Consider the following 27,698-nt stretch of genomic DNA (forward strand, 5'->3'; position numbering starts at 1 on the left):
AAACAAGCATTTCACTGCACCTGAGAAACATCTGCAAATCTGTGTATGCGACCAATAAACTTTGATTTGACCTCTGAGCGATGTTATATTAATTCCCGGGGTCATTTCATGGATTCACGTGTATCTAAGCTATTCAAGCAGACAGAAATAAAGCTAGTATAATGATGAAAAAATGCACCATACCGGCTGTATTTATGCCTGCTTGAACGGAGAATAGCTCAGTTACACGTGAAAACATGAAATGACCCCGGGAATCTATAGAACGCCGTTCAGCGGTACACAAATACGATATAACATAAAAAATGGGTGAATCTTTCCTTTAAGTATGCCAGGGTGACATTTTTCATGGCAGACATCACTTGCTCTCACCTGTCATTGGAAGCATTCAGTTCCAGGACAGCATCTTTCATGGCTGGGCCTAGAAGAGCTTGCGCCAAATACAGAATACTAGTGGTCTTTCCTGTACCCAGGGGACCCTATAATAACGATACTTATGTTTAAAAGAGAGGTTCCATATGAAAGATGGCATAACATTACTCCGCTGCACCAACATGTCAGTATGTAATATCAAACCGTTATGATGAAAGAATGAATTGGGTCAGTCACTCACTGCAATAATGATGTTGGGTACATTTCCCTCTCTGGCAAACACCTATAAGAGAGAAGGGGACAAAAAAATCATAGTTAGCTATTATTTATCAAAAAATATTATTGAAACTTAAAATATTGAGGATACTTTATCTCCAATCTGCTAAAAGTCTCCTCGTTGCCTACTATTTCATTCAACTTCAATGGTCTGTATTTTTCAACCCTGTGAAATATTCAGAACAAGCATAACTATCAGCAACTAGCTTTGATGGCAACTAAGCGGACAGACTCACTTCATTGCCACCAAAGCCAATCAACAAGCAATTCATAGTGATTTACACAATTACTTGGACTAGTAGTGTAATAAATACCATTTAAAATAACACAAGCATATTGCTATTACGTTGTTATAACTAACTTCTTTCAAAACAGGGTTTCTCACAAACTCATAAGCAGATACTGAGACCCACACACACCCAAGGACAGAGGGCTGGCACAGACCTTTCATAAACACTGATAAGGCAGGAAAGGCCTTGATCAAAAGGGTGCTTGGGTCTGCATTTCACGAGATACTGAGACACACACACACKSAAGGACAGAGGGCTGAGGCAAACCTTTCATAAAAACTGATAAAACAGGAACGTCTACGCACACACAAAATCTCCTGTTTTAGCTGAACATTTCTGAAGACAAAGAACTCTACTCAGAGCAATGTTGACAGTGATACTAGCCTGAAGGGGACCTCGCCCAACTCATCAGGACCAACCAGAAGACCAGACCAGCCAGACTCAACCTACTTTATTACCTGTATAAAATACATTTGCACTATGTTTCGGGGCTCGGTTCCGACGGTTCCCTATGAGCCAGACAGAACGAGTCCGTGCACGCTTGTACCAGATATCTTTACTCTGAATAAACTGCCGCTTGTCATACAATTTACCACCTAGTCTGAATCGATCCTTGACCGGCTCACCCTTCTCCATATCCCAATATCAACAGTAGCGCTAGCTGTTGCTCCAATGAGATGCTTAGAACGTAACATTACATAGCTGCATTACATTACAACGCTAGCTAACTGGTTACTTTTTGAGAGGCATGCATAATGGCTGTTTTCATAGCTAATATAAATTTTWGTGCTATTAGCTAGCTAGCAACAATGCTAGGATCTTACGTGGTGGAACTAAGACTTGAAACATGAAGCTAATCGATCCCTGTCGAGGGAGGAGCTGATTTTTTGTATATGACATTTTTTTWATGACTATAACATTTGTTGGCACCTTAGGCTTAAAGAAACATTCAATCATATACTTTGCATTGAAACACAAATAAAAGCATGTAGATAGACAGCCTACAGGGATCATGCATACTAGAATATAGGTTTTAAAACGACAGCTGCATTTGCTTATTAGTCAATACATATGGCATAGCCCACAAATATAGCATATCTTGTAATACAATATATATATATAAAAAAAAGAACCACAGTTTGATTTCTAAACCAGATGAATTCTCAAATAGCAGCTGCCCAATACTGTGAACGCTGCGTGTAACACATCCGGTATCAGGATAAATAAAAAGCAAGGTCTGCTAACTTTCTTTCATTATGTTTAATTACCGCAAGCAATGAATGGCAAATGCAATTTTCGTYTATACMGGTTCACTGTATCTCCGCGCAGGGTAGATCAYGGAACTGGCAGGAAGTACGTAAACAGCTGTTCTTATACCGTGATGYCGTAGTTCCAACGCGTCTGTTGACCTATCACAGTAGAGGCTGAGCGCGGTTTAGACTTTGCCCAGCCTATCACCGTTACTCAGACTGGTCCCCTTCTTTCAGATGTCCGCATCTGGTCGTTGTGTAGATTAGATCTGTCTTGTGTCTGTCGATTCTACACTGAAACAGTTCCTAATATGGTATTGTCCAGTAATCTAACCTCCCTGGTTGGCCTAGAGAGATGCACCCCTCCCCTCTCCAGATTGACCACAGCTTTTATGGCCTGTGTTGGTCAGTCGTTACACACATCTGTATTGTTTGTGTGTGTGTGTAACAAAACAATATGCTAGCAGGCTATAGTGCATAAACATAAATCCTAACAATACCATCGTGGGCATGCATAATGTTGGATGCATTGGAATATAAGGTATGGAGAATGATAGAGGCTGTAGGATTATATACTGTAAAAGCAGTTGAGGAAATAAATGTTTGAGTTTCAAATACTAAATGTTCAGTGAAATGTGAGTATATTTAGGTGGTTTAGATCAGGGTTACACAAACTTGGCCCTGCTCCCCCGTGCTTGTTTTGTTTTTTTCCCTAGCATTACACAGCTGATTCAAATAATCAAAGCTTGATGGTGAGTTGGTTATTTGAGTCAATGTAGCTGACTGATGTAGAGACATTTACATTTGAGTAATTTAGCAGATGCTCTTATCCAGAACGACTTACAGGTGGAACTAAGGCACAGACCGTCTTCACCTAGTTGGCTCAGGGATTGGAAACAGGCAAATGCATGTGGTCTAAATGGTGACAACAGGGCTAGTTCAAACTGCAGTAGGATGGTTCCAGGAGAACAGGTGAATTAATCAGCCCATGGTTGATCTCTGGGAGTAGGACACAGGAGAGCTGAATAGATCATGTAAGACAAGAATGAATGAAAGAAATCATCACAGCAAAGGAATGTAGTTTGTGAGCTAGAAAACTAACATCCTGACAGTCTGAGGCAGGGCGCTCTGCAATCATCCTACTATTGACAAGGATAATGTGGCATTTCTTATTTGTCAGTATGAATGAAATGAGTGGGTCCTGCCTTGGTGACTGTAGTAGATTTACACTACTTGTCCTATAGGTTTTTGTAGTCTTCAATTATTACTTGGAATAAACTGAAAGCTAAAACACTCRTTGTCCCAGAATGACATGCTAGCTAGTGATAAATCTATCTGCTCCCGCTAGCTAGCAACACACCTGCTTGTTGTAACTAGCAAGCTAGCTACATTACTAAAAGCTTGCTGTGTTCTAAGTTGGGAGTCATTTTACAGKTTGCATTGATGGTATCACATTTATATATCTATATTGAACAAAAATATAAAACGCAACAATTTCAAAGATTTTACTGAGTTACAGTTCATATAAAAGCAAATCAGTTAATTGAAATAAATAGATTAGGCCCTAATCTATGGATTTCACATGACTGAGAATACAGATATGGATCTGTTGGTCACAGATACCTTTTAAAAAAAAGGTAGGAACATGTATCACAAAACCAGTTAGTATCTGGTGTGACCACCATTTGCCTCACGCAGCGCAACACATCTCCTTTGCATAGAGTTGATCAGCCTGTTGATTGTGGCCTGTGGAACGCTGTCCCACTCTTCCATGGCTGTGCGAAGTTGCTGGATATTGGCAGGAACTGGAATATGCTGTCGTACACGTCGATCCAGAGCATCCCAAACGTGCTCAATTGGTGACATGTCTGGTGAGTATGCAGGCCATGGAAGAACTGGGACATTGTCAGCTTCCATGAATTGCATACAGATCCTTGCGACATGCATTAACATGAAACATGAGGTGATGGATGAATGGCACGATAATGGGCCTTAGGATCTCGTCACGGTATCTCTGTGCATTCAAATTGCCATCAATAAAATGAAATTGTGTTCGTTGTCCGTAGCTTATGCCTGCCCATACCATAACCCCACCATGGGGCACTCTCTTCACAACGTTGACATCAGCAAACCGCTCGCCGACACGTCGTCGTACACAGTCTTGGAATAAACTACAGTTGAAACCCTGGATTTCTCCAGCGTGCCAGAAGCCCACTGACTTCTACAGTGCTCATTTGCCCACTGAAGAAGTCGGTTAAGTTGCCTAACTGCAGTCGGGACGATGAGCTCCCCGAAGCGGTTTCTGACAGTTTTTGCAGAAATTCTTCGGTTGAGCTAACCCACAGTTTCATCAGCTGTCAGGGTGGCTGGTTTCAGACATTTTTTTATTTTACCTTTATTTAACTAGGCAAGTCAGTTAAGAACAAATGTATTTTCAATGACGGTGGGTTAACTGCCTTGTTACTGCCTCCTACCTTGTCAGCTCGGGGATTTGATCTTGCAACCTTTCGGTTACTAGTCCAACGCTCTAACCACTAGGCTACCTGCCACCACAATCCCACAGGTGAAGAAGCCAGATGTGAAGGTCCTGGGTTGGCATGGTTACACGTGGTATGCAGTTGTGAGGCCAGTTGTGGACATACTGACAAATTCTCTCAAACGACATTGGAGGTGGCTTATGGTAGAAAAATGAACATTCAATCCTCTGGCAACAGCTAGGGTGGACATTCGTGCAGTCAGCATAGCAATTGCATGCTCCTTCAAAACTTGAGACATCTGTGGCATTGTGTTGTGTGTGTTGTGCATCTGTGGCATTGTGCACATTTTAGAGTGGCTTTTATCGTCCCCAACACAAGGTGCACCTGTGTAATGAGCATGCTGTTTAATCAGCTTCTTGATACGCCACACCGGTCAGGTGGGTGGATTGGCAAAGGAGAAATACTCACTAACAGGGATGTAAACACATTTGTGCACAGCATTTTAGAGAAATAAACTTTTTGTGCATATGGAACATTTCTGGGATCTTTTATTTCAGCTCATGAAACATGGGACCAACACTTTACATGCTGCGCTTATATTTTTGTTCAGTGTAAATAGTTAGATTACAAATAAATAAAAATGACTTATCTGATAGCAGTTTCTCGAGATGCCACCAGCTGTCTACTACCTTCGATTTGGATAACGTAATTGGCAGACGTGATCAGCAGATAATACCGTGGATATTACACGAGTTTTGTTTGGTTTACAGTTTAGTATTCGGTGGCGTTTGTCTGTCCAACTAGCGAACATAAATGTAAGTATTTTGAAAAGAAATTGCAATAATTTACATTGCCAACAAACAGATGTGTTCAGAAGAAATAAATATACACAATATGTAAAAACCAGCTCTTTCCTCGACACAGCTCGATCATCTCGAAAACGAAAGAAGCTAGCTTGATACGGCCCACCACCTACCTACTCAAATGATCCATTACCACTGCTAGCTAGCCATGATGAGCCATTGAAGTCCTCTAATAAATACAAAAATACTGCAACTAACTAGCTTGTAAATCTTGCCATGGCAGATCATATCCATTGCTATTTGAGTCCGCTAATAAATACAAAAATACTGCAACTAACTAGCTTGTAAACGTCACCATGGCAGCTCATATCCATTGCTAGACACTTTCGCAGTGGCCTCATCTTTCTTCTGTTTGAATTTGCTCAGCATCTGCCTCATTCATCGCCACGTCCATGTTTTCGGCTGTAGTTCTTCCCGCCACGGCAGGAACCAAACAACTGGCACTAAACTGACGTCATTTCCTTGAAGATGCTAGCTGTCCTCCATCAGTAGATTTTTAGCCAACCGGTTGTATGGCCAGACATCGAACAACACAGTGGACCAAGGCTACGCCAAAAACCTGGCTTTGAGACATCGCATGTGTGTGATTGATTCAACATTGATGCCAAACTGAACTCAGCAATACGAGATGGCTGTTACAAAGAGGATTTGCTCCGGGTCACCCAGGTAAGATCGCTTGCGCATCACTACGATCTGTCAAGCCAGTTAGAGTGAGGAATGTCAAAATCTCAGTTAGTTGTTGCATGATGTCAAATCATCACAAAATGGAGGCATACCCCCTATATTGTTCAAAGATGCCACCCCTAATTTTTGTCCCACGCTTTTGGCAATGATCTGGGATATCCCATTCGAAATGGCTGGGTGGAATGAAACATCATGCAGCATCAGGACCATTTCTAAAGAGACGATCACACGCCCTTGCGTCATACACAGGGATAGGTCAATGTAGACTATGTATCTCTCTATATTGTGTACGCACTTATGTATCTATTATTTCGGAGAGAAATAAATCAACTGATGATGGTTTGATTTGCATTTTGCAATGTGCACTTTAGGAGGGCTATGCCTACTCACCACTGTCCAAGTTATTGTAGGCGTCACCACTACGCAGGCCCATTGTAGTATAATTAAAACAGCAATTATTATAGATTGTATTAAATCAACACCCGTTGTACAGTACATTTAGCCTACATCGAGCCTAAGTGGGAGAGAAGTAGCCTATTGTATTTAGAAAATAGGCTAGGGAAGACAGCCAATAGGCCTATTCATTGTTGTGTTTTTAGAATATTTAATTTGGGTTTCTCTCAATAAGATGCCATGTACAACAGAATACCACGCATTATTCATTAGATTAATGTATGACGATTTTAATACAAAATAATGACGTATAAATTGCCTTAAAATAATGATAGTCTACAAAAAAAAATCATTCTGAGAAATTACTAGTTAATTTTTGCACTGATCCACCATTACACTAATCAGAGACCACCATTTCACAATTCATAAGCAATACTAGACAAACTAGTTTGTGACTCACAGGTGCGCTGCTACTGTACTTTATTTTGGTACAATTTCAAATACGGGGCGTGTGCTTCTTGCGAGGTTGGCAACAGGAGGCGATGATAGGCTAGGCGAGGAGTGGAAGCGCTGGGGAATGTTGCTGTGTCGGGTTCTTCCTGGAGTTTGCTGTTACAGAAAAGTCTCTTGGTAGCCTGTATTTCTCGTAGACTTTTCTAAAAGGCCACACAACAATTTTCTGTGCGTAGGCCTACCTGTCGACAGGTAAGCATTTTCATGTTATAAACTTGTCGACAGGTTTCTTTTAGAGAGCCACAGAGTTGATACATTGTTACAGTTCCGTTGGTAAACAACATGCCGCATTTTCATATCAGGAATAGAACTTCAAACTATTGCCAGAAACAGAAACTGCAGGCGCATCGTAACTTCCACCGACGTTTTAGCGTTAAAATCAAATACAGCTAGTAATGGTTGTAAATAAAATCCAGGAAGTGGGATTAAGTTATCACAAGATCAGTAGTATGATCTATGATTAAGTTAGAGGCAATGAACCAAAGTTTATTTGAAAATGACAACACACTGTAGGCTTAAACTACAATAGCTATCGAAAACCCTTCTCCGTATGTAGGGTTTTCAGCGGGTACGTTCGCCCACTGTTGGCTTCATGTGAACTACAATTCTGATAATGTGTTTTAATGTTTAGAACGTTAATCATCGCGTTCCATCCGGTTTTCGAAACATGCTGATATGCCCCTTATCTTTCATATCAGCAAGAAATCATCTTTCAAATAAAAATATACTTATTGTAGCAGTTTTGCACAGATCCACAAGCTATGTGTGCCTCCATTTGTAGAACTACTCTTCCTCCCCAGTTACCCTTACACACAGGTGTTCAGAGCAAACTAGATAGCTAATTAACACCGGTGGCTGCCTAGGCCTTCCGTCTGTCTTTCGTAAACAAGTGATATAACATGGAGATATGTGTGTAGTAATTTAACCTTAAAAAACATTTTATTTCTCACTAATATGAAAGATACATTCGTTATGTTTCCAAGCCTATACATACAGTATAAAATGTAGCTATCAGTATTCACCTCACACATACATTTTAACAGTTAAGAAGTCTCGATTTTTAACTTCCCCATTTGGCCCCTTTTATCTGAGGGAGAGTATCAGGCATGCATAATTCTAGCCCTGATAACAATGACACACAGCACTCTCATTGTTCCTGAACTCAGTTGGCCACCGATCTGATCATACATTTGTTCCTGTTTGCTCCTACTGTGATTCAGTCCGAGCGTAGGAGCAAATTATAGGCCATAATGGAAACCGCTCTGAATGTAGCTAAGAGTTGTGTTGAAATTGTGAGTTTTTTTCAGTGAATTAAAGTCCACAGGCTATCAGTTGTTTTCATTTAATTCATTTCAGGTTGTGCTTTACTTAAACATTTGAAATGATGGCTGAAGGTTTCTTGGCTCTGTCCTATTTGAGTACAATCATTCCCCTGCAGCAAAAGGAATGTAATACAAAGTCTTTATAATCTTGGGTTTGATTATATTATTTATTTAGAGAGTGAAATATTGCCCCTTCAATGTTGATTGTTCCAAATAAAAACATTTCAGGTAATACAGAATGGGATTACAGTACATACACATCTACATAATTCATCTGAAAGCAATGCTACACTATTCTGCAATTCAATTTCCCTACTAGGCATCTTTTGTGATGTAAGTCCGTAGAGTTAGAATTAAGATTCTAATTCCATGAGAAAGTGATGTAATTTCCTGGGTATGTATTTTGTGTGAACAGGCAGGAGCATGTGGACATCCTGTTGTAGCTGGTCCTGTTTGGAACCCACCGCCACAGTGGAAGAAAACGGCAGCTCATGGCGCCAGGCCTACACAAACTCGGGCAACAGCCAATCCCCGATCTCTCCCGAACTTTTGTGCAAGGCCTGCGGAGGCCATTTTGACACCATCGCTATAAAGGTAAGAGGCACTGAACCAATGGGTAATAGCCTGATTAATATTGTAAASGAGGGCCGGCTGGCCAGCTCTCGTCTGAAATGTGGGTAGCAGAGTGTGACTTGAAACTCTGGAACAGCATAGATCCAAGAGGATTTGATACCGATGTGCTGCTACAGACTCCAAAGTAACAGATTTGCTTGTCAACAGAATTACTAGAATTTAGACTTTTATGATTCACAGATTCACTATATCAGTAACTGGGCCTGTACTAGTCAGTCTTAGAACACAGTGATGCTCACATTCTGGATTGTCAAATACAGCACTAGTCGACACTTCTACAATAGTGACTGTATTTCTGAATCAATCAAAGCAGGAAGTTGAGGGCTGTTTAAATCACTAACAGATGTACAGTTCAAAAGTTTGGGCTCACTTAGAAATGTCCTTGTTTTTGAAAGAAAAGCAAAACATTTTTTTCCATTAACATAACAGATTGATCAGAAATACAGTGTAGACATTGTTAATGTTGCAAATGACTTTTGTAGCTGGAAACTGCTGATATTTTTTTATGGAATATCTACAGAGGCGTGCAGAGGCCCATTATCAGCAACCACCACTCCTGTGTTCCAATGGCACGTTGTGTTAGCTAATCCAAGTTTATAATTTTAAAAGGCTCATTGATCATTAGAAAACCCTTTTGCAATTATGTTAGCACAGCTGAAAACTGTTGATCTGATTTAAAGAAGCAATAATACTGTCCTTCTTTAGACTAGTTGATTATCTGTCTCATCAGCATTTGTGGGATCGATTACAGGCTCAAAATGGCCAGAAACAAAGAACTTTCTTCTGAAACTCGTCAGTCTATTCTTGTTCTGAGAAATTAATAGTACCCGCAAAACACCAGTCTCAACGTCAACAGTGAAGAGGCGACTCCCGGATTCTGGCCTAGGCAGAGTTGCAAAGAAAAAGCCATATCTCAGACTGGCCAATAAAAATAAAAGATTAAGATGATCAAAATAACACAGACACTGGACAGAGGAACTCTGCCTAGAAGGCCAGCATCCCGGAGTCGCCTCTTCATTGTTGACATTGAGACTGGTGTTTTGCGGGTACTATTTAATGAAGCTGCCAGTTGAGGACTTGTGAGGCGTCTGTTTCTCAAACTAGACACTCTAATGTACTTGTCCTCTTGCTCAGTTGTCCACCGGGGCCTCCCACTCCTCTTTCTGTTCTGGTTAGAGCCAGTTTGCGCTGTTCTGTGAAGGGAGTAGTTCACAGCGTTGTACGAGAGCTTCAGTTTCTTGGCAATTTCTCGCATGGAATAGCCATTTCTCAGAACACGAATGGACTGACGAGTTTCAGAAGAAAGTTCTTTGTTTCTGGCCATTTTTAGCCTGTAATCGATCCCACAAATGCTGATGCTCCAGATACTCAACTGGTCTAAAGAAGGCCAGTTTTATTGCTTCTTTAATCAGATCAACAGTTTTCAGCTGTGCTAACATAATTGCAAAAGGGTTTTCTGATGATCAATTAGCCTTTTAAAATGATAAACTTGGATTAGCTAACACAACGTACCATTGGAACACAGGAGTGATGGTTGCTGATAATGGACCTCTGTACACCTATGTAACTATTTCATAAAAATTCAGCCGTTTCCAGCTACAATGGTCATTTACTTGATCTTGGTCGCCCGAAAGTTGTCTGTTCTTTCGACCAGTCAAGTGGCTGACATTTTGAAACGTGTATTTTTCCATATATATATATACACACCCTATGTGTTTGAATAAAATCAACTGTATTTTTGTCTGATGCTGTTTGATGAAATAAGACACAAATTACTCAAGAGGGAGCCAGAGATGAAGAGAAAAACGACCATCCTCCTCCTGCTGGCTTTCATAGATTCTGCCATTACTCTCTTGAAGATGCCGGTAATAGGCTACACGAGGAGTCGGCAACCTTTCTCATGTGGAATGCCAATTTATCTTACCATTTCTACCGATCTGCTTGCCGCTTATGGTTTTCATATGCCAATTTTTGTGGAACAGTTTCATTTAATTTATTATAACGCCTTTGAATCTCAAAATCATTGTCATGTGGTTAATCAAAGTTCTAAATGAAAATGATACAAACCTAAAAGTATTGCCAATGCCAACGATGTAAAAATAGCCTACATAAAGCCAACAAATAAAAACATTGCAGCCTGCAGGTAGAAAATATTCTGATAAAAATAAATATCCTATAAATCACATTGGCTACACATGGCCTGTCTGCAACAAACTTGAAACATTGTATCAACTAGTTGTGTCCAGCCTGAAGCACTTGCTAGCAAACTTGCAACATTGTATAAAATATTTTGGGCACTCAGAATTTCCTGCACCAGTGAGCTCGGGACAGACACAGCTGTATAAGATCTCATCAGGTAGATCTATTTTATGACATTTCCACTCGAACAGAGCATGACCTTGTTCCCCTTCACACCAAGTGGTTATCGAAAGGGAGAGCTGGAAAGATTTTTCGAATACATTGAAGAAATATTATCATTCTCGATTGATGTAAAAATAGACTTTGTTTGCTTGCTGTTTGAGGGGAAGAAAGCATTACTTTGAGAAGCTCCACAGCGCGTTGGTCGTGGTGCATTAAGCCAATCAGAAATACTATCAGATCCCCCTAATGAGAACATTTTATATGCCTACCTTTGTGCGCAGGCCAGGTAGCCTATAGGCCTACTTCTATGCGTAATCAGGTGCGTGTCCTTACTCAACATTTGACAGTAGTACTTCAAACAAAAGACAATGGACTAAATTGACAACTCGTAAATGGAAGGAAATAAACCAAAACTTGTTTCTCACAAGTGTAGCATAGGTTGTGGGCTCTGCAAACAACGTGTCCACTCTGACAATGAGAACGGTAAAAGACTGGACTAATAATATATTGAATGCATTAACAGAAATTACCATAACCATACCAACATTGTAAATTAGGAATTATTGGTAAATGTAGGCTACTACTGGTTATATGTAATGGGGAATTGATAGACACTAACAATCAAGGCAAACGATTCACAAAATGAGGTTATGAAACAATGAACGTGCACAAATTGTCGGGAGCGAGACTTGTGTTGTGCATCTTAGCCACACTCCCCTTCTTCTTCTTGGACTGTGCCATCCACYCGGCCTCCGCAATGGATTAGTTCACTGAGATGGGCGCGAATCAGACAGGTGTCTCGTGCCATAAACTGTTTTATATATATTTGCTACTGCTTGACAAAAAAAAWTATCGGTCAACCAACAGCCTATCGACCAAACTATCTACCAGTCGACTAATTGGGGTCAGCCCTACTTACATCACCAGTTTACATGGAGGTAAGATCTCATCTTTTGCTATAAATTTGCCAAGAGCTGTGGGCCAGAGGTTAGTTATTTTTGTGAGAAGTTTTTGAATAGGTTTTATTACAGTATAGATGCGGTAAAGAGGTAATGGAACGCAGACCGTGGGGGACAGGAGGACGCCGGATTGGCACACATTCAACAAATCTCATCTAACAAAGTGAATATTCGTCAAATCCGTCATGATTGATGTATTGTAACAGGCCCACAATGTGGTTACTACATTTTATTTTGATATATTGGCAGTTTTCGCTGCATAACATTTAGAAGTAGTCCATTTTCAGGTTTAGAAGAAGTGACTGCTAAACGCTAACTCCTGTTCGTATAAGCTGGTAGCATAGCTAGCATCGAGAAATTGGTGGTGGTAGTCAAAGTTGTATTTAACTGCAATGCAGTTGATTGGTGACGATGACATGAACATGTATTGGTGTTGACAAGCATTGTACTCTGATTTTMACATCAACATAGTGTGAAATACACATACTGTATAAACAATAGCCTAAATGTAGGCAAATTTTGTTGGGGGGGACAATCAGGAGATTCGGGATCTTTTCCCCCATGGCATCTTTCCTCCACGCGTTTCCATGTCGTTTCTAATGTTTTGGTCAAGTTCCACTGACCTCTTTACCGCATCTTTGGCGAACACTTTTGATTCAACTTCTCAACAATAAGGTTCTAGTCTAGTGCTCAGCTGGAACAAAAGGCTGTGCGGCGCACACACACACGAGTGTTATTCTTTCAGTGATCGTTCATTTCTTGGTAAGAGTTTCACCCTCACCGTGTCTTGTCCTCCTTTCTCCCTACCCCAGCATGTCTGTGTGGACTGCAAGAAGAACTTCTGTGGCCGCTGCTCGGTGCAGCTGGAGCCGCCACGCCCGCGCCTCTGCCACACATGTCAGCGATTTCACGGAACCCTCTTCGACCGCGCCCAGTTGATGAGACTCAAGGTGTGCCGCTTTTCTTTTCTTTTTGTATTTTTTATTTTAATGGCAAATAAACAAGGACAAATGCATTGGGTTAAGCTACACGTCAAACTACATATATTGTAGCTAAGTCAGGTGAAAGCTAAAGCAGTAACACTTTTCATTCTATTACTCTTATCTGTGTAATAACACTTTAATTACACTAGTTACCAAATTGTATTAAGATGTTGTCATGATGACACGATGTTACATGAGTACATTAGTAACTGCATTATAAGCATGGTAATGTAGTTTAGTTTTTTTTACACAAGAGGAGTATGAAAAATATAAATAGTGCGTGTCAGATGAAATTCAACAATAACCCCAAAAACTAGGTGCGGGAGCTGCGTGACTACCTCCACCTGCACGAGGTGCCCACCCAGACATGCCGGGAAAAGGAGGAGCTGGTTGAGCTGGTCCTGGGCCAGCAGACCCCCAGCACCAGCAGAAGCAGTGAGACCGTGTCCTCCCAGCCCGGGGCTCACAACAATGTCCCCTCCCCAGACACACCGTCCCCTCCCCAGACACAGGGCCCTACCAGCCCAGACACATTGAGCCCAGAGCAGCCAGAACAATCAGCCCCTGAGGCAGAGTCAGAGCAGATCTCTGATGAGGAGGAGGAGGAGGATGATGAGGACGAAGAGGTAAACACTAAGCTCAAGGTTTTGGGATTGATTAATCAGTAGCTGTTAGATGGAGGGATGCCTACGACCACCAAGAGGATAATCTATGTCAGACAGCAGCAGAGACATGCAAAGACCACACAAAATACAATGTTATTATGATTCCAAAAAAAATCCATGTTTTAAAATGTAACATACCACTGTTGTTGACAAACTCAAAGATGTGGCAAAATATACACTGGCCAGCAAAAGTAAAAGAGACCAGACAAAATACACATTACTATTCTGACCCACCTCCATGGTTGTCCTGTTCCTGCAGTCATCGGACAGCGAGGAGACCCTGATGCCCGGCCGCAGAGCCTCTCTGTCTGACCTGAGCCGCGTGGAGGATATCGAGGGCCTGAGCGTGCGCCAGCTCAAGGAGATCTTAGCCCGCAACTTTGTCAACTACAAAGGCTGCTGCGAGAAGTGGGAGCTGATGGAGAGGGTCACCCGCCTCTACAACGACCAGAAGGACCTCCAGAACCTAGGTGAGCATTTCCAGGATGTGGTCATGTGAGGCTCATTTGGTAAAAGCGCTAGAAATCCCAGGGAAGTGGATGCGATTTCCCGCTGGGGTCACATGTATTAAAAAATATGCACTCACTGTAGGCTACTGTAAGTGTCTGCTAAATGGCATATACTGTATTATATCTGGGGATGACTGATGTGGAATTTTAGTCTGGATTTAAAAAATAATAATATCAGTTCAATTCTTTGTTTCTTTTTTCCAGTTTCAAATACAAAAAATGAAGAAGGTAAGGGTCTTGTTTCAAGTTCAAAAGACAAGAGAATCGGTGARGAAAACCATTTTACTGCCAAAGGGCTGGAACACAATTTGAGGAACACTTGAAGTTTATGTAAATCATACATTGATCCGTAGTAAAAATTTGGTCCCACACTGCTTAAATGTAACATGTTATGGGCAACCTGCCAAATATAAAACAATGAAAGATGACCCAAATAGAGTTATTTAGACCACACTCAATAGAGACCTCTCCTCTTTTCCATGTCGTTGTGCCATAGACCCTGCAGCTCCCAAGAGCCAGGAGGAGAACCTCTGTCGGATCTGCATGGACTCTCCCATTGACTGTGTGCTGCTGGAGTGTGGCCACATGGTCACCTGCAGCAAGTGTGGCAAGCGCATGAGCGAGTGCCCCATCTGCAGACAGTACGTGGTACGGGCGGTGCACGTCTTCAGGTCCTGATGCATGGCCACAATGAGGGACACAGTGGATACCAAGGACAACATGGCATTGCTGCCACCATTGCTCAGAGATGGCATATCTTACAAGAATACACTCCTCTGTAATGCACACTCTCACTCATTCAATCAGTCTTCCTCTTGCTGGCATTCCAGAGAAATAACCTGTCTCCACTTTTCTGGGTTCTCTGTTTTTCTACTCCACCTGAACCTATTGTTTCTACACTTTCAGCATTTTACAAGACCTCAATATTTCAGTACTATAACTTCGTTGTTCAAAAGAGTTAGGTATCATGTATTCACATTGGTGCCAGTCAGACACCAAACTATATTGGCACTTTGCATGGGAGGGCAGCAGTAGCTTTTCAAATTCTGAGGTTATTGGGTAGAGATTATGTTTCTTTCAACCCCACACACAGGCAAGGTTATATTGCATTTTTTTGTCTTTGCATTTGTGTGCACGGGGAAACAACTGAGTTCCATAGCTGAGAAACACAACTGAGTTCCATAGCTGAGTAACACAGGGGATACTACGGAGGGCATCGAATTGCAAGCAATGAATATAAAAAACGTATTTGTTCTAGCAATGAATGAAATGCTGAATCCTGGTAAGAGAGGGAACATGTTAGGCTACTCTGTTATGCATATCAATAGCAAAACAGACAGAGTGGCCAGAATGGTGCTATTTTACTAGTGATTAACAACACTCGTAACAAAACAGAATGGCCAAAATGGTGCTATTTGACCAATGGTAAGCAACACTCAGGGCCCCATTTTGACAGTGCAAGTAAGCGGTGTTAGTGTCGAGACCAAAATATCGAAAACCTCAACCGTTTATTTCAAACCTTATCGCCCCAAGCAAGGCTTGGATATGACCGTGCTAATATTTGATGCAGGCAATGCAGTAGTTGTGAAATTGGTGCATTAAGTGCAGCACGGAATACTTGGAAGTGGTAAGGTCTGTTTTGCGCCCTCCAATTGTCACACTCAGAGTTCAGTACCTGCAAACCAGCTGTTCTGTTAATTGGTTTTGTGGTCCAGAGAGCTATCTTTAGGTTGCAGTGCACTTGCTAAGCATAGAACCCAGGCCTTATGTCTTATTGGRGATCCTTCAGACACAGAGCTGTGTGATGGTTGAACACAAGAGTCTGCTTGTAGCTCACTGAAAGTACTTGAGGGTCAAGGAGGGGATAATGCTTGGTTTCATTTGCCCTTTTATGGTCAAACTACCCTTTTAACTTGCAGATATTGTATCAAAACTGGGACAGAACACGCATTGACTTGACAGTAATAGTTAATAGTTCTTTAAATTAGCCACAATGGGGATCTTTTCTGAAATGTAAACCCTACACAGTAGATATGCAGCTTCTTTTTTATTCTCTGGGGGTCATAAATTGTTTGCTGTTTGAAGTTGGTTCCATGACTTTACCCCAAATTAGGTTTGGGGTAAAGAGAACTGACCTCSTTTAGCAGAATGTCTCCATTCCCAGGCTCTCACCACCTCTCTCTTATCAGCAAGTGCCCCAGAACAGAGTGCTCATTAACTTAGCTGACGTAGTGCACTGAATACACTCATTTCCTAATGACGAGTTGATTAAATGTGGTATCTACTAGTTAAAAAACAACAACTGTTTTCTGCAAATTTACTTTGTTTGTGGGGGTGTTTTAAAAGCTAGATTTCATAATTGAAACKATAACAAAGAGCGACCCCGCCTCTGTTTCAGTATAAAGCTGAGGGATGGGCCTGGAGAAATGTAACCACTCTCAGATTCATAGACAGAGCTAAGGACTGACCATCCATGATATCAAAGTTATAGTTTTAACCATGTTTTAAGGCTATACAGTGTTTGTTTAGATTTACATRGTTTATGCACATTGAAGTAAAACAAGCTTATATTTTGGGTTCTCATGAGGTATGACAAGTTAAACTAAGCTCATGAGGTATTTATACGTTATAATGTTCAAGAATCAATGGGTATATATCATTCATTAAATGGATGTAGCAACTAAGGATTCTAGCTTTAAGGAGGATCTTGYTTAATTCTATTCCAACTCTAGGCAATTCAGTAAATGGATTGAGATTGAATTTATATGAAATTAGAGACAATTTTATTACGATGCATTTCTCAAATTGCCTGGAATTGAAATGGTTTGGCAGCCCTCTGCAACTTTTTATGGAACATGTTTTAAAATYATAGAGAAACATAATGGTTTGCATTTAAATGGTCTTTCTACTGTACATCTTGTTTTATAGCTAATGAATGTACCATAAAACTGATCATGAGGAAAATGCACTTATACTAATTAATGTGTCTGTTTTAGGGAATGCATATCCGCAGGGATAGACTCCATTTATCCCAGATACTTGGTCTGCCTGAACTGAATGTAACTGGTTTAAGTTGTTTACAATAACAAAACCATTTCTTACTGTGACTGCCAAATTGCCAATATCGCAAATAGATTTTACACTAGTCCGTTTGATATGTCTTTTGTCAATAACTATGCTAATATCATGCAAGAACAATATGAATCATCTCATGTAGTTTGTAGAGAGCAGGTGAAATAAGATATGTCAGTGTCGTGAGACTAGYTCTGGATCTTTTCACAAACATCTCGTCACCCATCTTGTTTTTATCCTGGACAGTTTATACAAGCCAGGCCGTCAGTCAAGTCACTTCTCTCTGAGGAGTGTTTTCTGTGCATGTGAAAACGTGTGCATACATTTAGCGAAACCCAACCCAAGATCTAAACATTCCAAACAGTAGAATTTACCTTAACAGAACACTCTTCAACAAAGAAAGCTAATATTTTCCACATATACTATAGCCCATGTACATGTGTAATGCTCCTTGAGTACCTGATTTAAAGGCTAGGTCTGATTAGAGATTCAGTGCAGACGTGTTTGATCTCTATCAAATAATTTCCGGGTAACAATTAAGTACCTGACTGATTGTTTTCATTTAAAATTGTCTAAAATAAATAAAAATAGCTTCTTAGCAAAGAGCAATTTCTCAAGCAAGAATTTTGCTAGGACTCTGGGAGAGGTTTGAGTGGGGAGGGGGAAACTGAAAATGTGTTATTATTGGCAGAGGTTTGGAACTTAACTAATTTACCCCATGGTGATGACACCATYGAACGCCAAAACTCCCACCAAAACAGGCAGAYATTTCAGGCGGTCTTTTCAGACAGCTCTTACACTAAAAGGGCATTATCATAATTTTCACAGTATTATTCCAGCCTCATTGTGGAAATGTATATATAAAACAAAGGAATATCATGTTTTTGACTGCACTGGGCCTTTAACAGTATATCAAATGTGTAGCAGACTACTAATTAGAGTATTTAAAGAAATGTCTTCTAAATAATGCCTTCTTCCTGATGGAATTTCAATAGCCTCAAAAGGCATAAGATAAAACCTTAATGTCATGCGTGTGTGGGATGTTGGTGTCCCTAATCTGCCACCATAGTCCTGTAGTTCTTATTGCTGTCTGAGGACCTAGATATTAATTGGTTATTGGTGACTGGTTATTGGTGACTTTAAAATGGAGGTGTTTTGGTATTTGGAAGACTAATCAATCTACTATTGTGAAATGTTGGACGTGTTTAGAAAAACCAGACAATCTATCGTATCTTTGATTCTTTAACAGTGAGTTATAATTTTGGCAAATGCCTTGCTATGGAGAGTTGTGCTAAAGGTGTTTAACTACACCTCCACTAGTTATTAGATTAGAACAGGGAAATTAGTCTGCACTATCCCACCCCAGGGGGAAAAGGTTCATTATTAGCATATGAAGTTCAACTGTAATGGAAAGATTTGCATGTGTTTTTTTTTGGGGGGGGGGAAAGAAGACTGCTCTGACAAAAAGCAGTTTGAAAACACTTGGAATGACTCATAACTGTATGTGTGGAGAATTATTTGTGTTTCGTATACTCTGATGATTTAACTTTGTTCAACTGTGAAATTGTATATAATAATCCCATGCGACAGTATCATTTTAAATATTATTGAGCGTGTTGTACATTTGTCAAATTACTAGCATGGACTATTGCCTTTGTTGTAGTTTAAATATGTATTCAGCAGTATTGGCTAAATGAGCTAAATGCTGGATCAGTTCTTAACTACAATGGAAGCTAATAGGATTTATAAATCAGAAAAACCTATATTTTTGAAAATGTATTAAACATATTGATGTTCTTGTGCATATATTTTGTTGGACATTTTTTATATTGATAAAAATATAATAAAGTACCCCAACAGACTTAAACTCCATTTGTACATTGGGCTTTTCTATGACCATAGACTATAATTAAACCTATGAAAAACCTCTAAAAATAAGAATTGTGCAAAAGGAGATGTCAACCGCTTAATGGTTTTCCGGTTGTGATTGAATAATGTCAAAAGGTCAGTGATCCTTGGGATGTCCCTCCCTGCACTAAATCTGTCAATTTCAATGGGGTGACATCCCAATGATTCCGTATAGCAATGCATCAGTGCACCCAAAGAGGCAATCCACAACAAAGACAGTACAGTTTGAAGAAATCCCAGATCGCGAATCACGGCGACGTTGGCAAGCTAAATTTATGCGTAGAATCACGTCATCGGGTCTAAAAGTCACCGAACTGTGCATATGCAGGCCGTCAAATCAACGTCARTCCATTATAAAGTTGTTTTTGACGAAATTGCAAATGTGTCAGTTTGTCATTTCACGAGAATGGAGTAAAACCATGTTCAACTACTTAGATAGGTTGTGCCATTAGATTTCAAGACAATTAACTAAGGAATYTTTTTTAAATGCTCTCATTAACTTCTCAAACCCCGAAATCCAGTCTGGTCTGCTTCGCAAAAGTTCCCGGAAGTTATAGGATGTTACGCCTCTGGGTTTAGAAAATCTGTGACCGGAATCTCTGTTGAGCCTCACGTGTGGTGACCCTAATGACCCTCTGGCTACATTCGTTGTGGGAAATCTGTCCCGGCAAGCTACCTACATTATTTATAGAGTTAAATGCTAGCACAGTGTAATTGAAATTTGCAATCATCTTTCGATGAAATGATGTCAGCAAACGGACTGTCGACCAGAATTCAGCAGTTTATGGATCCCAACGCGCTGGCACGTACTCCGGTAAAGAGATGAATGTGAGGCTAGCCAGTGTCAAAATATGGCTCTGGCTAGCGCTAGTTATCGCCAGCGAGTTAGCTGCATCATGTGATCTCACATGTTAACAGTTATTTGCTAAACTTCACACCTTCATATCAATAGGGAGGTTTCATACACCAATCTATTGAGGATTGGTTACACTTTAAGTTGTATTAAATAAATGTATAGAAATCTGTGTGCGTAGTTTTCTCGCTAGCAAGCTAACTAGCAAAGACTAGCCAAATATATTGTGCTGCTGCAGCCTTGCGAGCTTGATCTCTGTCACGCCAAATAATTTTTGCTCCATGTGCCACCTTGCAGAATTTATTTTCAACTAGCTATTTATCTAAAATATAAAACGGTGTTTTGACAACTCGGTTTTTTTGTGCCCTTTTGTTAAACAATTTTTAAGAAGGGTTGAAAACAATCAACTAAGGGTCAGGGATGGTGTCAACTTTAAAACTTGTGTCTATTGTTGTCAGAGCCCTTTCCACCGCCTCGGCCAGCAGATGCAGGACATCCTGGGCGATGGAGGGATCCTGAAGGAAGTGGTCCAACCTGGAGAAGGCCCACCAGTACCAAGAGATTCATCTGTGTCAAGTACCTTCATAGAATACTCCTTTCTTTAGGTTCCCTTACAACAGGGGTCTCCAAGAGGTCAATTGTGAGCTACCAGTAGTTCGTAGCCCACCTATGAGTAGCTTGCCAAACAATTCTGAAAGTATATGCAATTTGACCAGTATCAGACACTGCAAGCTCCCAGCTACTATCTAATCCAGGGGGTGTGCCCTAGCGCTACACAGCTGATTCAAATAATCAAAGCTTGATAATGAGTTGGTTATTTAATCAGCTGTGTAGTGCTAGGGCAAAAACAATCTACACGCGAGGGGGGCTTCTTAAAAAGCCAAACCTAACACAATATCTGACAATTCATTTCCAGCAATTATGCCCCCGTCTGTCTGTGTGGTGCGCACATTTCTCTGTCACTCTGTGTGTATCCAGTTGATGTGATAACCATCTTGTGGGTTGACAGAAATACTTTCTCCAAAACCTTCTCAATTAAATGCATGCTAACCTGGCAGAAGTACACTACCATTAAAAAGTTTGGGGTCACTTAGAAATGTCCTTGTTTTTGATAGAAAAGCTATTTTTTTTGTCCATTAAAATACCACCAAATTTATCAGAAATACAGTGTAGACATTGTTTCTTTCAAAAACAAMGACATTTCTAGTGACCCCAAACTTTTGAACGGTAGTGTATATCATGAGGAGGTATATCATTTGTATCTATTATTAACTTTGCCATGAAATGAGCAGCAGCAGTACAGAACCTTCTCTAGACCGGCACATTTCTCACTTTCTAGATGCACAATTAAAGGGGAATTACACAGAAAAATATATTTGTTAGTTTTATTCCAGACCTAAAAAAGTAGTATTCTAATGTGATTTAGCAATTGACATGGACTCAGAACATTTCATTTTGTTGTTTCTCTATGAACAATTGTAATTTTGAGAGTAAAAATGTAAGTATCTAAAACCTGGAAAGATAAAACTGAGAGAACATAATTTGGGAAAACAGTGCAGTACTTTCTCATGTCAACTACTGACCTGGGGAAGAGTTGCAGGGGAGAGAAGAACAATGTGCCTCTTTGACAGCTAGAATTATTTTTCTGGCTCGCAACATGTTTAATTTTTTCAATGAAGCCTCATGCTAGAAAAGGTTGTAGCGCCCTACGTTACAATGTAGCCAAAAGCATATGTATTGTATATTTATTGGGACAAAATGCAATCAATCACGCCTTAGGGACACACCATATGTTTTTTGTGCCGATTTGAACCCCTGCTAATATTCCTTCAGTCCATTTCTCTGGATTTTTGGAGTACTCTGACCGACCATTTGAGACCACCAGCCATCTGAAGTACCCTCGAATGATGAAGCTTGGAAGAGGTAAGCTATAGCCTATGGCACTCGTAGATAACTGGTTTTCATATGTGGCTTCATAAACATCTTACCTTACAGACGTGACTCTGTGTGGCCTTGAGCTTGGTATTCTGACCATGAGGAAGGGAGAGTTCTCTCGTTTTCTCTTCCTGCCTGAGTACGCCTATGGAGCGATGGGTTGCCCTCCACTCATTCCTCCTGTAGCCACTGTGCTCTACGAGGTGCAGGTCCTCGACTTCCTCGACTCGGCCGAAGTGGATGAGTTCTTCGCAATGAGTCCGGTGAGGACACTAGGAGCCTTTTATTTAGTCAGGGCGGTATCTCTCAAGGTTGGTGGCGATAACGTCCAGGACCAGGTTTTTTTTGTAACAGATAATGTCAACCTACCTAGTGGAAGGAGCTAAGATATGTTATTGGGTTAAATAGAGATGCAGAAACATGTTGCGGTTGTGCCATTTTTCTGAAGGGTCTATTTCTGGTCATGCATCTCTGCTTACTGGGGATTAGTTGTGACTTTGTTGCTCCCAAACCCCTCTGTTCCGCCAGGAGGAGCAGAACACGGCTCCTCTGTCCATGCTCCTCAACGTGGTCGACACAGAGCGCAGCTTTGGCAACCGCTGCTTCAACCACAGTCGCTTCGAGGACGCCAAAGATCGCTACAAGCAGGTAGCGCCAGAAAAACGCGTCAGTCACGTCCTAAATGTTATGTCCTCGAATGAGCCCCTTCATTTTAGTTTCAGCATTATTTTATGATGAAGCATCACTTCAACTTTCCATGTATGTGAATGAATGAGAGGGGTGATGGTGATGCTTAAGTGTTGGTTCCCTGTCGTAAGTGTTGAGTTTCATAAGCACACTGCCGTGTGTGTGATATTTGACAAGCACACTGTTGTGTGTATGAGTGCGTTTAGTGTGTACACGCACTACTGTGTGCGTACAAGTGTAAACTTTGTGTGAACTTTGTGATAAACTTTCTACGTATTGATGTATACGTACAGTTGAAGTCGGAGGTTTACATACACCTTAGCCAAATACATTTCAACTCAGTTTTTCACAATTCCTGACATTTAATCCTAGTAAAAATTCCATGTCTTAGGTCAGTTAGGATCACCACTTTATTTTAAGAATGTGAAATGCCAGAATAATAGTAGAGAGAATGATTTATTTCAGCTTTTATTTCTTTCATCAAATTCCCAGTGGGTCAGAAGTTTACATGCACTCAATTAGTATTTGGTAGCATTGCCTTTAAATTGTTTAACTTGGGTCAAACGTTTCAGGGTAGCCTTCCACAAGCTTCCCACAATAAGTTGGGTGAATTTTGGCCCATTCCTTCTGACAGAGCTGTTGTAACTGAGTCAGGTTTGTAGGCCTCCTTGCTTGCACATGCTTTTTTCAGTTCTATAGGATTGAGTTCAGGGCTTTGTGATGGCCATTCCAATACCTTGACTTTGTTGCCCCTAAGCCATTTTGCCAAAACTTTGGAAGTATGCTTGGGGTCATTGTCTATTTGGAAGACCTGTTTGCAACCAAGCTTTAACTTCCTGACTGATATCTTGAGATGTTGCTTAAATATATCCATATAATTTTCCTACCTCATGATGCCATCTATTTTGTGAGATGCACCAGTCCCTCCTGCAGCAAAGCACCCCCACAACATGATGCTGCCACCCCCGTGCTTCACGGTTGGGATYGTGTTCTTCGGCTTGCAAGCATCCCCCTTTTTCCTCCAAACATAACGATGGTCATTATGYCCAAACAGTTCTGTTTTTTTTTCATCAGACCAGAGGAAATTTCTCCAAAAATAACAATCTTTGTCAAATGATGTCAATTAGCCTATCAGAAGCTTCTAAAGCCATGTCATCATTTTCTGGAATTTTTCAAGCTGTTTAAAGGCACAGTCAACTTAGTGTATGTAAACTTCWGACCCACTGGAATTGTGATACAGTGATCTATCTGTAAACAATTGTTGGAAAAATTACTTGTGTCATGCACACAGTAGATGTCCTAACCGACTTGCCAAAACTATAGTTTGTTAACAAGAAATATGTGGAGTGGTTGAAAAACAAGTTTTAATGACTCCAACTTAAGTGTATGTAAACTTCCGACTTCAACTGTACAACCTCTCCATATGTCTGGCCAGGCGGTCACTCTGCTGGGGAATCGGAAGGCGGAGGACGAGGAGGAGAAGAGGAGCATTGTGGCGGGGCAGCTGCCCATCTACCTCAACCTGTCGTTGACCCAGCTCCGCCTGGACAGGCCCCTGAAAGCCCTGGAGTACGGCCACAAGGCCCTGAAGATCGACCCCAACAACACCAAGGCTCTGTTCCGCTGTGGTCAGGTCAGACCCTCAGGGCGGGGTGAATTTATATTCATGTGTGTGCCTACCATATATGTGATTGTTTTTGGCATCATGGTTTGGCCTATGGATATGAAATATAGGTGAGCTGAAGGGGATCCACACAAATGTTATCTTTATTTAGTAAGAAAATAAATCTTTCAGGTGGTGTAGTTAGTATGACCATATGTTTAATGGATAACCTTGCATTAATAGCGTCTGAAAATGATCCTAAAACGTACATGTTCCCTTTTTCACACATTTGAGTTTTGCATGTTTGGTGAAAGCTCACTTGTGGAAAGAATCAGTCACAGGGAAGATCTCAATTGTATTCTCCTAGCGTCCTCTCTCCTTGTCTCATTCTCAAAACCCATTGGAGGAGAAAGCCAGAGGTCCCTCCCCTCTTACCTTCTCCTCCAATGGGTTTTTGAGAAGGAGACAAGGAGAGAGTACGATGGTGTATGCAATTGAGATCTTCCTACAGATGTTTCAACCAGAGGGTTTTCCTCAGGCCTATTTGGAGTTGTTTGACTATGAGAAAGCCCAGGATTACCTCACGATGGCTCAGGCCAACAAACCTTTTGACGTCGACATCAACAATCTCCTAAGGAAGCTTGCCATGTAAGATAATAGTCCTGACATTCATTGTTTTTTCACCCTTGCGACACATGACTCAACTAAAATATTGTTCTTTTTGCAGACACTACAAGGACTGTTTGGACAAAGAGAAAGAGCTGTGCTCCAAGATGTTTGCTGACTTTGTGAAGAAGTGAAGGTGACATGTTTGTTAGCGAGTGTGTCCTTTGTCATGTAAATGGSTCCATCCGTTTCCACTCTGTGGTAGTTATTCCTGTGCTAGCCGCAGGAGGGCGCTGTAGGAACAATGCAATCCAAAAGCATTGATTGATGATTGCCACATACAGTACATATCTTACTATTGGTATCCAGTTCACATAGTTGCCCCTTTTCACTCCGTTTTAGTAAGAGATAATGTTCCATCGGTGCACATCTAGGACAACCCAATCTAGTGGGTTTTAATGTCATATTTGTATTGTCATATTTCCATGTTCCTGGCTGTATACAGTTTGTCTATTTTTAACGAAAGTAGGTGACCATTATTACAGGCTTTAGTGCAATATATTTGAATTTGATTTGTATCATTTTGAGTGATTTTTAGTAGCGTGTGTTGGTTTATAGTGGTTGGTAGAGATGCCTTAGACATGCCCTGTATTGCATTGGAATTCTATCCTGATTTAGTATCTGATCATGCACGATAGATATTCACTGTGCGTCCAAGCTGAAATACCCCCACCACAACATGTGCTTTTTTTTTTAATGAAAAGCATATATTTTTGTCCATRTTTTAATTGACATCAAATTGATCATAAATACAGTTTAGACACTGTTAATGTTGTAAATGACCATTGTAGCTGGAAACAGCTGATTTTTATGGAATATCTACATAGGCGTACAGAGGCCCATTATCAGCTAACATCACTCCTGTGTTCCAATGGCACGTTATGTTAGTTAATCCAAGTTTATCATTTTAATTAATTGCAAAAGGGTTTTCTAATGATCAATTAGCCTTTTAAAATGATAAACTTGGATTAGCTAACACAACGTGCCATTGGAACACAGGAGTGATGTTCGCTGAAAATGGGTCTCTGTACGCCTATGTAGATATTCCATAAAAAATCTGACAATACCAGCTACAATGGTCATTTACAACATTAACAATGTCTACACTGTATTTCTGATCAATTTGATGTGATTTTTAAAAAAAAATTGCTTTTCTGTCAAAAACAAGGACATTTCTAAGTGACCCCAACCTTTTGAATGGTGTGTGTGTGTGTGTGTGTATATATATATATATATATAAACACAATGTCAGATTTTGTATTTTATAGCTCAGTGTTGTAGACGACTAGACATCCACCTTGTTTTTAGGGTATGGATATTTACAGCGATAACTTCTAGTGAGAAGTGAGTTAATGGTGCTAAGAAGCGTAATGGCCATGATAGTGTGCTATGGGCTTAGAGAGCTCATGTGGAATTGGAAGATGCAACATGAGATCCACTGGCAGCTCACATAAAGAGAAATTGCAGTTATCTATACTCAACACGATGACAGACTGAATCTCGAGTGTGATTTGTCGGGAACATGTTTTTTTCCAGAGGTACATAAATATGCATATGTTCCAGACACTTGTACATAAAATGCCCGGCGCAGCAGAAAATGGCAGCAGTGCAGAAAGGCCTCTGCTTGCTCTTTCAGCTTCAAGTGGCAGCGCTCTCTTAAGATCAAAGGCTTCAGAGGGTAATTTGGGAATCATGTTAACTACATGCTCTGGGTGCTCTTCAAAGAGCTTGAGCACACTCCAGTTCAGCTGAGGTATCCTCCCTGTATCACACGGTGGGATCTGCCCTGCTTGTGTTCCAGAAGTGTGTGAAAAGAGCAGTGTCTGGAGCTAAATTTTGGATTCATTCTGTTGCAGGTGATGGTGTATGTGAAACTTCAAGTCAACACCAAAGACTCTCACAAGCCTCACTACAATATGTAGATATATTAACTTTTATTTCAAGTGTTTTTGTTCATAATGTACCAAAATGTAGAAAGCTATTCTGTACACCAAATCCAACTGCAGTTGGAKACAGAGTGAAATTATAGAGTGAAAAAATGTATTTTTGTGTTCATCTTACAATATTTTCAGGGGCCATGGTTGTTTATTGAGATATATTCAAGAAGTAAAGCCTCTTTCCAAAACATACCGTTATCTTGTCTTACTTGTCTGAATAAACATATTCTCCCAGTGATTCAAGCAATTCTCAGAAAAACGATCAATACAATGCATTTCTGGGGAAACCTGAATTTGAGGACATTGTTCGTGGAATCCAGTTGGAATAACATGCTGGTTTTACAAGGCAGATTTTTTATTTACATCTCTTGATACCATTGACAAACTCGTCAGCCACACTAGGAGTAGCTTTTAGGCATTCCTGTTCAACAAATTAAATGTTACAATTATTGATTTTGCTGTTTCATTATGCAGACAGCGGCATTAAATC

The 27,698-nt window shown here is 40.6% G+C and overlaps 2 protein-coding genes and 1 pseudogene across 7 annotated transcripts; 2 read left to right on the forward strand and 1 right to left on the reverse strand.

The window, feature by feature from the left end:
* LOC111981220 (replication factor C subunit 2-like) overlaps window positions 1-5,936 on the reverse strand; it is a 16,918-nt pseudogene extending 10,982 nt beyond the window's left edge.
* Window positions 5,937-5,980: 44 nt separating this feature from the next.
* Window positions 5,981-19,486, forward strand: zgc:171740 (RING-HC_CARP domain-containing protein). Of its 2 annotated transcripts, none has more exons than XM_024012391.2 (7): window positions 5,981-6,191; window positions 8,853-9,031; window positions 13,203-13,340; window positions 13,691-13,999; window positions 14,298-14,508; window positions 14,752-14,775; window positions 15,044-19,486. In XM_024012391.2, the coding sequence occupies exons 2-7, from the start codon at window positions 8,861-8,863 to the stop codon at window positions 15,223-15,225; spliced, it is 1,035 nt and encodes a 344-aa protein (XP_023868159.1). In that variant the 5' UTR covers window positions 5,981-6,191; window positions 8,853-8,860; the 3' UTR covers window positions 15,226-19,486. The 2 variants fall into 2 exon arrangements, with proteins under 2 accessions (XP_023868159.1, XP_023868157.1); XM_024012389.2 differs by lacking the exon at window positions 5,981-6,191 and adding an exon at window positions 7,150-7,307.
* Window positions 19,487-20,088: 602 nt separating this feature from the next.
* On the forward strand, window positions 20,089-27,398 carry LOC111982128 (inactive peptidyl-prolyl cis-trans isomerase FKBP6-like). Of its 5 annotated transcripts, XM_024013703.2 has the most exons (9): window positions 20,089-20,341; window positions 20,839-20,956; window positions 22,214-22,303; window positions 22,376-22,578; window positions 22,844-22,963; window positions 24,438-24,635; window positions 25,144-25,253; window positions 25,333-25,407; window positions 27,128-27,398. In XM_024013703.2, exons 1-8 carry the CDS (start codon window positions 20,270-20,272, stop codon window positions 25,403-25,405), a joined length of 984 nt encoding a protein of 327 aa, XP_023869471.1. In that variant the 5' UTR covers window positions 20,089-20,269; the 3' UTR covers window positions 25,406-25,407; window positions 27,128-27,398. The 5 variants fall into 5 exon arrangements, with proteins under 5 accessions (XP_023869471.1, XP_023869472.1, XP_023869474.1 ...); XM_024013704.2 differs by lacking the exon at window positions 25,144-25,253 and having other exon boundaries at window positions 24,438-24,670; XM_024013706.2 differs by lacking the exon at window positions 25,144-25,253 and having other exon boundaries at window positions 24,438-24,630.
* The last annotated feature ends 300 nt before the right edge of the window (window positions 27,399-27,698 follow it).

The sequence above is a fragment of the Salvelinus sp. IW2-2015 genome, linkage group LG20 (genome assembly GCF_002910315.2).
Source record: "Salvelinus sp. IW2-2015 linkage group LG20, ASM291031v2, whole genome shotgun sequence".
NCBI classification, from domain to species: domain Eukaryota; kingdom Metazoa; phylum Chordata; class Actinopteri; order Salmoniformes; family Salmonidae; genus Salvelinus; species Salvelinus sp. IW2-2015.

What these genes read in the sequence shown, in the direction of transcription:
- LOC111982128 (XM_024013703.2), top strand. Translation starts at nt 20,270, where the DNA reads ATGATGTCAGCAAACGGACTGTCGACCAGAATTCAGCAGTTTATGGAT. An exon ending in ACGCGCTGGCACGTACTCCG is followed by an intron (nt 20,342 to 20,838) that starts GTAAAGAGATGA and finishes TATTGTTGTCAG; the next exon opens with AGCCCTTTCCACCGCCTCGG. An exon ending in AAGAGATTCATCTGTGTCAA is followed by an intron (nt 20,957 to 22,213) that starts GTACCTTCATAG and finishes ATATTCCTTCAG; the next exon opens with TCCATTTCTCTGGATTTTTG.
- zgc:171740 (XM_024012391.2), top strand. Translation starts at nt 8,861, where the DNA reads ATGTGGACATCCTGTTGTAGCTGGTCCTGTTTGGAACCCACCGCCACA. An exon ending in AGGATGATGAGGACGAAGAG is followed by an intron (nt 14,000 to 14,297) that starts GTAAACACTAAG and finishes CTGTTCCTGCAG; the next exon opens with TCATCGGACAGCGAGGAGAC. An exon ending in GAAGGACCTCCAGAACCTAG is followed by an intron (nt 14,509 to 14,751) that starts GTGAGCATTTCC and finishes TCTTTTTTCCAG; the next exon opens with TTTCAAATACAAAAAATGAA.